The sequence below is a fragment of the Mandrillus leucophaeus genome, unplaced genomic scaffold, assembly GCF_000951045.1.
Source record: "Mandrillus leucophaeus isolate KB7577 unplaced genomic scaffold, Mleu.le_1.0 Scaffold690, whole genome shotgun sequence".
Classification (NCBI taxonomy): domain Eukaryota; kingdom Metazoa; phylum Chordata; class Mammalia; order Primates; family Cercopithecidae; genus Mandrillus; species Mandrillus leucophaeus.
Window position 1 is genome coordinate 853,181 of NW_012107475.1, and position 11,749 is coordinate 864,929.

Consider the following 11,749-nt stretch of genomic DNA (forward strand, 5'->3'; position numbering starts at 1 on the left):
ATGTAAATGACGAGTTGATGGGTGCAGCACACCAACATGGCACAAGTATACATATGTAACAAACCTGCACGTTATGCACATGTACCCTACAACTTAAAGTATAATAATAATAAATAAATTAAAAAAAAATAAAAAAAATAAAAAAAAGAAGATAGATGAATAACTCTTTTTGCTTTTGCCAATAAATTAATGAGAACATATATACTCTTCTTAGTCATATTCTCTCTCTAGCCTCTTGTGATTTACCCTAGCTTTCTTTATTTTCCATGCCCCCAGCCCAAATATCTATAGACAGTTCCTGACTTAAGGTCATTCAACAGCAGAATAATTTGAATGCTGTTCTATGCCAGACACACTGCTTCATAGTTGCCAGGATAACTGTTGCTGTGCTTCCTCTGAACGCTCAAGTTGTCAACACTGGAGTCTTAACCAATTACCCATGTCCTGCCACAGAACATCAATTTAACACTGCACAAGGAGCAGCAATGGAAGCAACCGTTAAGCCTCCAGCCCAGAATATTAGAGAAAGTAACCCACACAAAGATTAAAATGTTAAAAAGTTTTCCTATTATTATTTAGGGCTAATTATTTAGGGGTTCAACAACTAAAACACCTGCTTTATAGTATGCTTCAGTAAAATCACATTGAATTTACATAGTAATCAATTGTAAACCCTCTGAAATTTTCATTTTAAAGGTGATTGCTTTTAGAGTCAGTAGTAAAACAAACCATAGTTTGCCTTATTCTTGAGATGGACGTGGTGAAACAAAATATCTGGAAATGACATAATATTTCTAGCTGTCCTATTTTATACTACATTTAAATAAACAGTACATTTATAACAAATATTTACGTTAATAAATACAATAATAAAACTAACAAATTTAATTTGTAGAATCTACAAGGAACTTAAACAAATTTACAAGAAAAAAGAAACCCCATTAAAAACTGGGCAAAGGATATGAACAGATACTTCTCAAAAGAAGACATTCATGTGGCCAACAAACATAAGAAAAAAGGCTCAGCATCACTGATCATTAGAGAAATGCAAATCAAAACCATAGTGAGGTACCATCTCACATCAGTCAGAATGGCAGTTATGAAAAAGTCCAGAAATAATAGATGCAGGCAAGGTTGTGGGGAAAAAGTGACACTTTTACACTGTTGGTGGGAATGTAAATTAGTTCGACCACTGTGAAAGACAGTGTGGTAATTCCTCAAGGATCTAGAGGCAGAAATACCATCTGACCCAGAAATCCCATTACTGGGCATATACCCAAAGGAACAGAAATCATTCCATTATAAAGATACGTGCACATGTATGTTCACTGTAGCACTATTCACAATAGCAAAGACACGGAATCAACCCAAATGCCCATCAGTGATAGACTGGATAAAGAAAATGTGGTACATATACACCATGGAAAACCATGCAGCCATGAAAAGAAATGAGATCATGTCCTTTGCAGGGGCGTGGATGGAGGTGGAAGCTGTTATTCTCAGCAAACTAATGCAGGAACAGAAAACCAAACACCCCATGTTCTCACTTATAAGTGGGAGCTGAACAATGAGAACACATGGCCATAAGGAGGGAACAACATACACTGGGGCCTCTTGGGGATGGTGGGAGGGAGAATATCAGGAAGAATAGCTAACGGATGCTGGGCTTAATACCTAGGTGATGGGTTGATCTGTGAAGCAAACCATCCTGGCACAAGTTTACTTATTGATATGGTTGGGCTTTGTGACCCTCACTCAAATCTCATCTTTAACTGTAATCCCCATAATCCCCACATGTCAAGGCAGAGACCAGGTGGAGGTAATTGAATCATGGGGGCCGTTTCCCCCACGCTGTTCTTGTGATAGTGAGTGAGTTCTCACAAGATCTGATGGTTTTATAAGGGCTCTTCCCTTTCGCTCAGCACTTCCACTACCTGCTGCCTTGCGAGGTAGGGGTCTTGCTTCCCCTTCCCCTTCCACCATGATTGTAAGTTTCCTGAACTCCCCCAGCCAGGCTGAACTGTGAGTCAATTAAACCTCTTTCCTTTATAAATTACCCAGTCTCGGGTAGTTCTTTATAGCAGTATGAAAACGGATTAATATACCTATGTAACAAACCTGCATATCCTGTTTATATACCCCGCCCAGAACTTAAAAGTTGAAGAAAAAAATATAAAAATAATACAGTTATAACAAATATTTGTTAATAAATACAATAAATTTATAATAAACATTTTACACACATACAAAATGTTTTCTAAGTGTTCTATTTTAGCAGTGAAAATCTACAACAGTAGAAACCACGAGAGTATATTCTATAGTTTCTACCTAGCCTTCTTGATAGTTTTCTGCTGATCAAAAAAAAAATGAAACAGAGAAGTAATTCTACACAATATCTGAGCTATCTACAATTCTTTAGGTCTCATACATTAAAATAAAAGAAAGAAAAGAAACACAGTGGATGTACTATACCTGATATTAGCACATGAGGTTCACATTTGAAGTTAATGTGAGTCACATATGTGCTAAATGCACAATGTCTATATACTTTAAGCAAATATCCCAAAGTGTGTTTAGTAGGTTTGTACATTGTATCTTGACTTCAAAGAAAACTGTCCATTTGGAAGACTTTTAGGATAACATATAAAATAAAATTAAGCCTAGAGAGATACTGCATATAAACAGAGTCATCAATATTTTGTACATCTATTTTTCATCATTTGTCTTCTAAGTTATGACACTGCCTTAGACACAATAGGATGATTATTCAGATATCAATTAAACAATACAGGATAAAAAAATCTTTTAACAACATTATTTTGAACATAAATTAGTTTCTTAAATATCTGGTATATCCATACAAGTAACATTAAGTAAATAAAGATAAAATTTAAAAGATAAAATGATCGCTATTACTCTACTTCAAGCAGTCATTTGATAGTCCGCATATTAAGCTATTTTATGAGTCTGTTAGTGAATAAGGTCATCTATGGAACTAAGCAAAACCATTCTGAAATATCAGTTAACCATTACACAATAATGTAAGATATAGAGTACTATCCAACGGTCCTACTAACTCTAAATGAGTTATGAGAAGTAGAAGGGGAGAAATATGCAAACTGTTAATCCTGGACACCAGTGGGTTCGGAACATTGTTTTTTACTGATGCTGAAGAGCACTGCTCTTCTTTAGCCTACATGAGATTACAAAGTGGGAACACGGAAGAGGGTAGGTGGCGAGATCACAACTCAACAATTATGCTACTGATTTCATCTGTTTTCATTGTAACTCCATTTAGGAAAATATTTTTCAAAACTGGAAAAGTGTAAGAAAGAACAATCACTATATATTAAATCTATAGAGAGGAGGAGGAATATCTATATTTAGATGTCGTATAAAGAATCACAAAGGACCATACTAACAAACTGGATTACATAAAATGCAAAGTCTTCTATTCGTAAAAAGACACCATGATAAGAAGACAAGCAATAAACTAGCAAAGTTACCTAATACAGCAGGCAAAAGATTAATATGTATATATGTATAGAAATACATATATACGGAGAAAAGTAATGTATAAAATTTTATATATGTATATATTTTTCTAAATTTGGCAAATCTCTCACACAAATCTACAAAATAAGTGCTGTACTGGAATAGATGAAAGACCAAAGAAATGAAGAGGCAACAAGGAAAAAAGAAGACAACTAGTAAACACATGAAAAAAAAAGTTCAACCATACAAAAATCAAGGCATACATTAAGATAATATTTTATCTATAATATATCAATAAGTTGCAACAAATGAGGATGCAGTAAAACTGTTATTCTCATATACTTCTGATAACTCATACATCAGTGGTGATTACGCCAATAAGTACAGTTCTTTTGGAAAGTAATTAGGAGTGTATCTGAAAAAGCTGTAAAAATATTCACATCATTTGACCCACTAATTTTATTTTTAGAACTCTATACTGAGAATACAATTTTAAACAGAGAAAAATCTACAATAATAAAGATGAATGGTTATTAACTTACAGGACAAAACCACTATGAAATAGTTGCATAATGGAATATAACTGCATAGACACAAAAATTATAATTTAAAATTTTACTGGTGGTTATTACTTAGGGAAACGATAAAGCAGTTTTTAAATTTTTATATGTTAGTGCTTCCTAAAATTAAAAAAAGATTATTACATATTTTTAAAAACCCAAACTTTGCAAAATTGATTTTAACTTCAGTGAGGGCAGTGAATACTCAAAGAATATGAAAATGGTTGAATGTTACAACATACATAGGTGATAATGTTAAAGGAAAAAGATATAAATACAAATATACAAAATAAATATTAAGTGGGACTATACTAGAACAAACTATATCAGAATATTAATAGTGTGGTAAGGTGGCGGTATTAAGGATTTATTCTTTCCCTATAATATAATTACATACATAATGTTCATTCTAATACAATATAACCTGAAACGTATAAGTAGTAGAAGATAAAAGATGGTGCTTACCTCTCTTTCATCCATGTTTAACCACTGCTTTGGATCTTCTTCAGTAGCCAGGAAGGCGATCAATTCCAAAGCAGTAAGACGAGTTTGACGTCTTGATGAGACAAATATCAAAACAGGTTTGGCGGGAGAGTGGCTTCTAATTGCTGTTGAAAAGTTGTGGGAAATAAAATGGAAAGCTACTTAACCCCAGAATATGAATTTCAGTAGGATATCAAATGGATACATGAAAACTAATGATGGAAACAATTTAGGCATGAAATCTGGCATTATTGCAGGTACTACACGGATCTGGCAGCATATTAGACAGATTAATAGGAAAAGAAAAGTTGATGGCCCTACCTAGAGAGTATATTGCCTCAGAAAAGATTTAATTATGCTGGGTCCAAGTTCTATTCTGAGCTGCCAAGGAAGGAGAAACTTAAAGATTGAGACTCTCCATTAAGAGCTATACATAGACACTGAATCTTAGATTGAGTTTTCTGTGCTAAATTGTGTTTCTTAGCTATTTGTATTGCCTAAGCAGTGATATTACAGAGTTAACTGGTCCTGGGGTCTGGTGAGAAAACCAAGTCCTGCCAGGTGATGGAAAATGTCTAAAAAGACCACAAAAAGTACCTTTTATTTTTGTTATCAGTGATAGAAAAATTAGGAGAGTTTGTACCAGTAAACAGGTTAAGAGATAAATCAGAAGAAAGTTTTCCCTCTGTTTTTCTAAAAGCATATGTGTGAGAAGGGCAGACAAGAGAATGTAGAAGGGGGCTGAAGAGAATTCTATGCCTGAATGAGTATCTGAGTAATGGGACATGGTAGTCAACACAAAGAAGATGAGATGACTCTGGTCAACACAAACCAGAGTAACAAGACTGAAGGCAATTTTGTACATCAAATCTTTAAAAATAATTAAAGAGCCACATAAATCACTTGGCTTATACTGAAATGAGGTGTTTTTTTTTTTTTTTTTTTTTTTGCTTTACATAGGCTCCAAAAAGCTGATAAGATGCCACGAGTAGAATATATATTTATGTCTACACAACTCTCTTAAAACAGTCAGAGACATGTAAAAATTTTATATAAAAAGTTCAACTGCTTTGTAATTTCTTGTTTGAAATGTGAACTGCAGAATTTCTTTTTATGGGCTGGGAAACAAGGTTTATAATGGAAATGTTGACATGACCTTGACTTTATTTACATTCTAACTATGAGAAATAAAGCTATCACACAATCATATTTCTAAACTCAAAGAAATATAGTAATCACTACAGGTATAATAAATAGTACATAAGTATAGCTGCTGTGCAGATACCATATCTACGGAAGTATAAGTATTTTAGTTATTTACTATTGATTTACACAACACAAACGCTTCCTTTCCATCAACGGTATGCAGTCATTCCATATAGATATATGCAATTTCAACAATATATATTATGAAAAATAAACTCATTTATCTTATTTCTCATTATTTTTATTATTTATCAGAATGTTATCCAATGTAAACGATAAAGTTTGATAAATCATATTAGAGATACACCATTTAAAATACACATATTAGTACAGTATTGGTATCATTTGGACACATAAATATAAATGGATCTCTGTCTTTCTTTAAGCCTCAACATTTAATGGATTTTTGCTGCTGAAAGAACAGGTGTGGCTGAACAGCTCATGGCAGATTTATTGTTCATTAGTGATTTTGTACAATGCTTCTGTGGAGGTGTAAATAATCTGAACTGCCAAAATTGGTCTCTAGTTCACAATCAATACTTTGCTTCTGTCATAAGGCTAATTACAGCAGCTAAAAAGTCACCTCACAACTGTCACCACACAATCAACAGCAGTTCACATTTGAGAATTTATTTTTGAGGTTATTTTTAATTGATATAATAAATATTCTTTATGCAGCCCAAATAAAACATGTTTCAATAAAATCGGAGTGCTATTCTTAAATCTTTCCTGTTTGCTTGCCTAATTTGTTAGAAGAGGAAAAACTAAAAACAGAAGCACTGTACTAAAGTACTGAAATTTCTAAGTTTTATGATTTCTCATAAAAATGATTATGAGATGCTTTTGACTTGTAGCTTCCATTTCTCATATGTTCAAGCTACTATCATAAAAACACTTTGATTAATATTAAGAAAACTCTGATAACTTTTTAAAATTACATACTTTTATTCTTCTACAAAGTCATTACCATTTGTGAAATCTCTCCAATTTTCAATAGGTAATTTAACATACATTTGTATTCTTTAACATTTGACACAAACTGTTTGAGATATTTGTAGAAGCTGGACCAGTATTATCCTTTCAAAGAAACCAACACCAATTAGAAGACATTTGATAGCTACCATAAACAATGGTTACTATTTTATTCCAAGAATCTGAAGCTTACCCTGAAATGCAGGCTTGTTCATACTAGCCATACGAGGACAGTAATGTTGACCTGGAAAGCCCTGAATGTGAACTTCCAGTGGAACTGGGCGTACTGATGGTCGGAAGTTAAACAAGCCCATCTAGAGTAAATATGAGAGAGAAACCATTTTCAATTTTTAGACTGAATTTTATAATGTTATTATATTGCTTTAAAGGAATCATCAAAGTCACACTACTAAATAAATGTATAATTTATCAATCTTCTACATACCTGCTTAATATTGAGCCAGTCAGCAAGGTCTCTGGCATTAGCTAATGCAGTAGACAGTCCAACTATTCTAACAGGCTTTTCTGTGTGTGATGAGATAAAATTTGTTCGAGATACAATGACCTCTAGAACAGGGCCTCTTTCCTCCCCTAGAAAATAGGGAAAAATCAATGTTAATCATTTAACAAGTCTGTGTTGGCCACTGCAACCACAAAAGGAAAAGTTTGTAGCTTCCTCAAAAAAAAAAAAAAAAAAAAAAAAAAGGAAAACTAAAGATAGAACTACCAAAGGATTCAGCAATCCCACTCCCAGTGCATGATGTCACTTAGATGTTGAATTAAAAAAAACTGACCTCATGGCAGTAAAGAGAAGAAACGTAGTTACCAGAGTCTAGGGGCATGGGTTAGAGTCACAAGAGAAGGGAACAGAGAGATGGTGATCAAAGGGTACAATGTTTCAGTTGGACAGGAGAAATAAGTTTGTCAGATCAATTGTACAGCAATGTGACAACAGTTAATAATAATATATTGTATATTTCAAAATTGCTAAATTGCAAAATTGCTAATTGCATGTTGAACTGTAATCTCCAATGTTGGATGTGGGGCTTGGTTGGATGTGATAGGATCATGGGGGCGGTTTCTCCTAAATGGCTTAGCACCATCCTCTTGGTGCTATTCTCATGACAGTGAGTGAATTCTCACGAGATCTGGTTGTTTAAAAGTGTGTAGCATCTCCCCCACTACCTTGCTCTCTTGTTCCTGCTCTTGCCATGTAAAAAGCTCTCTGCTGCTTTACCTTCAGTCATGATGGAAAGCTTCCTGAGGCCTCCTCAGAAGCAGGAGCTACTAAGTTTACTATACACCCTGTAGAATCTTGAGTCAATTAAACCTCTTTTTAAAAATAAATTACCCAGTCTCAGGTATTGCTTCATGGCAATGTGAGAACAGATTAATACACTAAGAGAAAATTTTTTATGTTTCACCACAATTTATACGTAAGGTGATAGATATGTTAATTAGTTTGATTTAATAATTCTACATTATATACATATATAAAAAATTGCATTGTACCCCATAAATATAATGATTATTACATGCAAATTAAAAATAATACTAATAATTAATATTTTAGAAAGTTAAAGTTTGTAAACTGGCTTTAGATACAGTGGTACCTACCAAGCAGATGGATCTCATCTATGATAAGAATAGTGACTTGCTGAACATAGCTCCTATTTTGCCAGCTTCTGCTGACTCCATCCCACTTCTCTGGCGTAGTGACGATAAGGTCAGCCTTGGCAATGGATTTCATATCAGGAGTCACATCCCCTGTTAGTTCAATAACTCTGGAGGCAAATATAAAAATGATCCCAGAACATTTTCAGGTAACAAACGACCTTCTAAATGCAAAAATCTATCTCTTTTAAAATAAAATTTTATAAGGCTTAAAATTACTTTATCTACCTTTGATTTTTGAAATTTTCCAAGTTGAGTCCAAAATGTACATTTCTTAAGAACTCTAAGAAAATTTCTTGCCATAAAATGAAGGTCATATAAATTCCAATCACTGACATATCTAACTTTTATACAGATATGCTAGGATATCTAACTTTGCTTTAATTATGTTTATAGAAACTCCATCCTAGGTGATTTTATGAAGTCCCTTGTCCCTATGTTGGAATAAATTTTTTTGTAATGAAGGAAAGTGTTACTTTATGGAGACAAAAAAGGCATTCATTAAGAACATTTAGGATTATGTGTAAATTTAATTAAAATTATGTGTAATTTAGATTGTGTGCAAGCTCATTTCTTTCCTTAGATTGGAATTTTCTATAGATTTTATAGCCAAAATGAAACGTATTAGGGTGAAAACAAGGTAAGTCAGAGCAAATATGTACCAACTCATTCTAAGCAGATCACAGTCATATAGTGAGAGAAAAGGAAAAGAAAAACCTATGTAGATCTAGAGGAATTACCTAAGAATTCCTAATTACATAGGATTAGCTCTAGGCTAACACCAAATATTAAGTAATTACTAAAATAATTTCTTTTCTTTTTTTTTGAGACAGAGTCTCATTTTGTCACCCAGGCTAGAGTATAGCGGCTTGATCTCAGCTCACAGAAACTTCTACCTCCCGGGTTCAAGTGATTCTCCTGTCTCCAAGTAGCTGGGATTACAGGCATGCACCACCATGCACAGCTCCTTTTTTATTTTTAGTAAAGATGGGATTTCACTATGTTGGCCAGGCTAGTCTCCAACTCCTTTCCTCAGATGATCACCCGCCTTAGCCTCCCATAGTGCCAAAGTTACAGGCGTGAGTCACCACACCCAGTCTAATATAATTTCTATCTGTGTTAAGACTTGGAAAATAAGAAAAAGGGCAAAATTGGTTCGCACCATCCTCTTGGTGCTATTCTCATGATAGTGAGTGAATTCTCACGAGATCTGGTTGTTTAAAAGTGTGTAGCATCTCCCCCACTACCTTGCTCTCTTGTTCCTGCTCTTGCCATGTAAAAAGCTCTCTGCTGCTTTACCTTCAGTCATGATGGAAAGCTTCCTGAGGCCTCCTCAGAAGCAGGAGCTACTAAGTTTACTATACACCCTGTAGAATCTTGAGTCAATTAAACCTCTTTTTAAAAATAAATTACCCAGTCTCAGGTATTGCTTCATGGCAATGTGAGAACAGATTAATACACTAAGAGAAAATTTTTTATGTTTCACCACAATTTATACGTAAGGTGATAGATATGTTAATTAGTTTGATTTAATAATTCTACATTATATACATATATAAAAAATTGCATTGTACCCCATAAATATAATGATTATTACATGCAAATTAAAAATAATACTAATAATTAATATTTTAGAAAGTTAAAGTTTGTAAACTGGCTTTAGATACAGTGGTACCTACCAAGCAGATGGATCTCATCTATGATAAGAATAGTGACTTGCTGAACATAGCTCCTATTTTGCCAGCTTCTGCTGACTCCATCCCACTTCTCTGGCGTAGTGACGATAAGGTCAGCCTTGGCAATGGATTTCATATCAGGAGTCACATCCCCTGTTAGTTCAATAACTCTGGAGGCAAATATAAAAATGATCCCAGAACATTTTCAGGTAACAAACGACCTTCTAAATGCAAAAATCTATCTCTTTTAAAATAAAATTTTATAAGGCTTAAAATTACTTTATCTACCTTTGATTTTTGAAATTTTCCAAGTTGAGTCCAAAATGTACATTTCTTAAGAACTCTAAGAAAATTTCTTGCCATAAAATGAAGGTCATATAAATTCCAATCACTGACATATCTAACTTTTATACAGATATGCTAGGATATCTAACTTTGCTTTAATTATGTTTATAGAAACTCCATCCTAGGTGATTTTATGAAGTCCCTTGTCCCTATGTTGGAATAAATTTTTTTGTAATGAAGGAAAGTGTTACTTTATGGAGACAAAAAAGGCATTCATTAAGAACATTTAGGATTATGTGTAAATTTAATTAAAATTATGTGTAATTTAGATTGTGTGCAAGCTCATTTCTTTCCTTAGATTGGAATTTTCTATAGATTTTATAGCCAAAATGAAACGTATTAGGGTGAAAACAAGGTAAGTCAGAGCAAATATGTACCAACTCATTCTAAGCAGATCACAGTCATATAGTGAGAGAAAAGGAAAAGAAAAACCTATGTAGATCTAGAGGAATTACCTAAGAATTCCTAATTACATAGGATTAGCTCTAGGCTAACACCAAATATTAAGTAATTACTAAAATAATTTCTTTTCTTTTTTTTTGAGACAGAGTCTCATTTTGTCACCCAGGCTAGAGTATAGCGGCTTGATCTCAGCTCACAGAAACTTCTACCTCCCGGGTTCAAGTGATTCTCCTGTCTCCAAGTAGCTGGGATTACAGGCATGCACCACCATGCACAGCTCCTTTTTTATTTTTAGTAAAGATGGGATTTCACTATGTTGGCCAGGCTAGTCTCCAACTCCTTTCCTCAGATGATCACCCGCCTTAGCCTCCCATAGTGCCAAAGTTACAGGCGTGAGTCACCACACCCAGTCTAATATAATTTCTATCTGTGTTAAGACTTGGAAAATAAGAAAAAGGGCAAAATTGGTTCCTCTGAGCATAATGTTCACAGAGTATTTACTTATTCTCATTTATTTTAAAGATTTATATTTTATATGCTATTTTGAATATGGAATATATTCACATGGTTCAAAGAACATAGGGAATAGTCTCCATAACATCCCTATCATATGGATAGCTAGTTCCCATTCTGAAAAGAACCACACATTCATATTCTTTATCATTTTGCAAAAACATAAGCTAGGATACTTTAATTATTTTTTTGTTTTACATTATCTTTGGAGATCATTCTTTCCACATAAAAATAACTCATTTAGTTTTTTTTTTTCCTACAGAGTAATACAATATTTTATATTGTGTGATGTACTATAATTTACTTACTGATACTCTATTGGAAATTCATTTCTCTGTAATCTTTTGCTATTAAAAATAATACTGCAATGAATAACCCTGTAGTATATTAAATTATTAATGAAAAAAACCCCACATCATGTTT

At 33.5% G+C, this 11,749-nt stretch overlaps 1 protein-coding gene across 1 annotated transcript in view; it reads right to left on the minus strand.

Moving 5' to 3' along the window:
• ASCC3 (activating signal cointegrator 1 complex subunit 3) overlaps positions 1-11,749 on the minus strand; it is a 404,060-nt gene that overhangs the window by 127,925 nt on the left and 264,386 nt on the right. The window contains exons 27-30 of the mRNA XM_012002619.1: positions 10,070-10,236; positions 7,162-7,307; positions 6,910-7,030; positions 4,521-4,663 (exon numbers count right to left, since the gene is read on the minus strand). Coding sequence (XP_011858009.1) covers positions 4,521-4,663; positions 6,910-7,030; positions 7,162-7,307; positions 10,070-10,236 — 577 coding nt within the window. The remainder of the gene's footprint in view (positions 1-4,520; positions 4,664-6,909; positions 7,031-7,161; positions 7,308-10,069; positions 10,237-11,749) is intronic.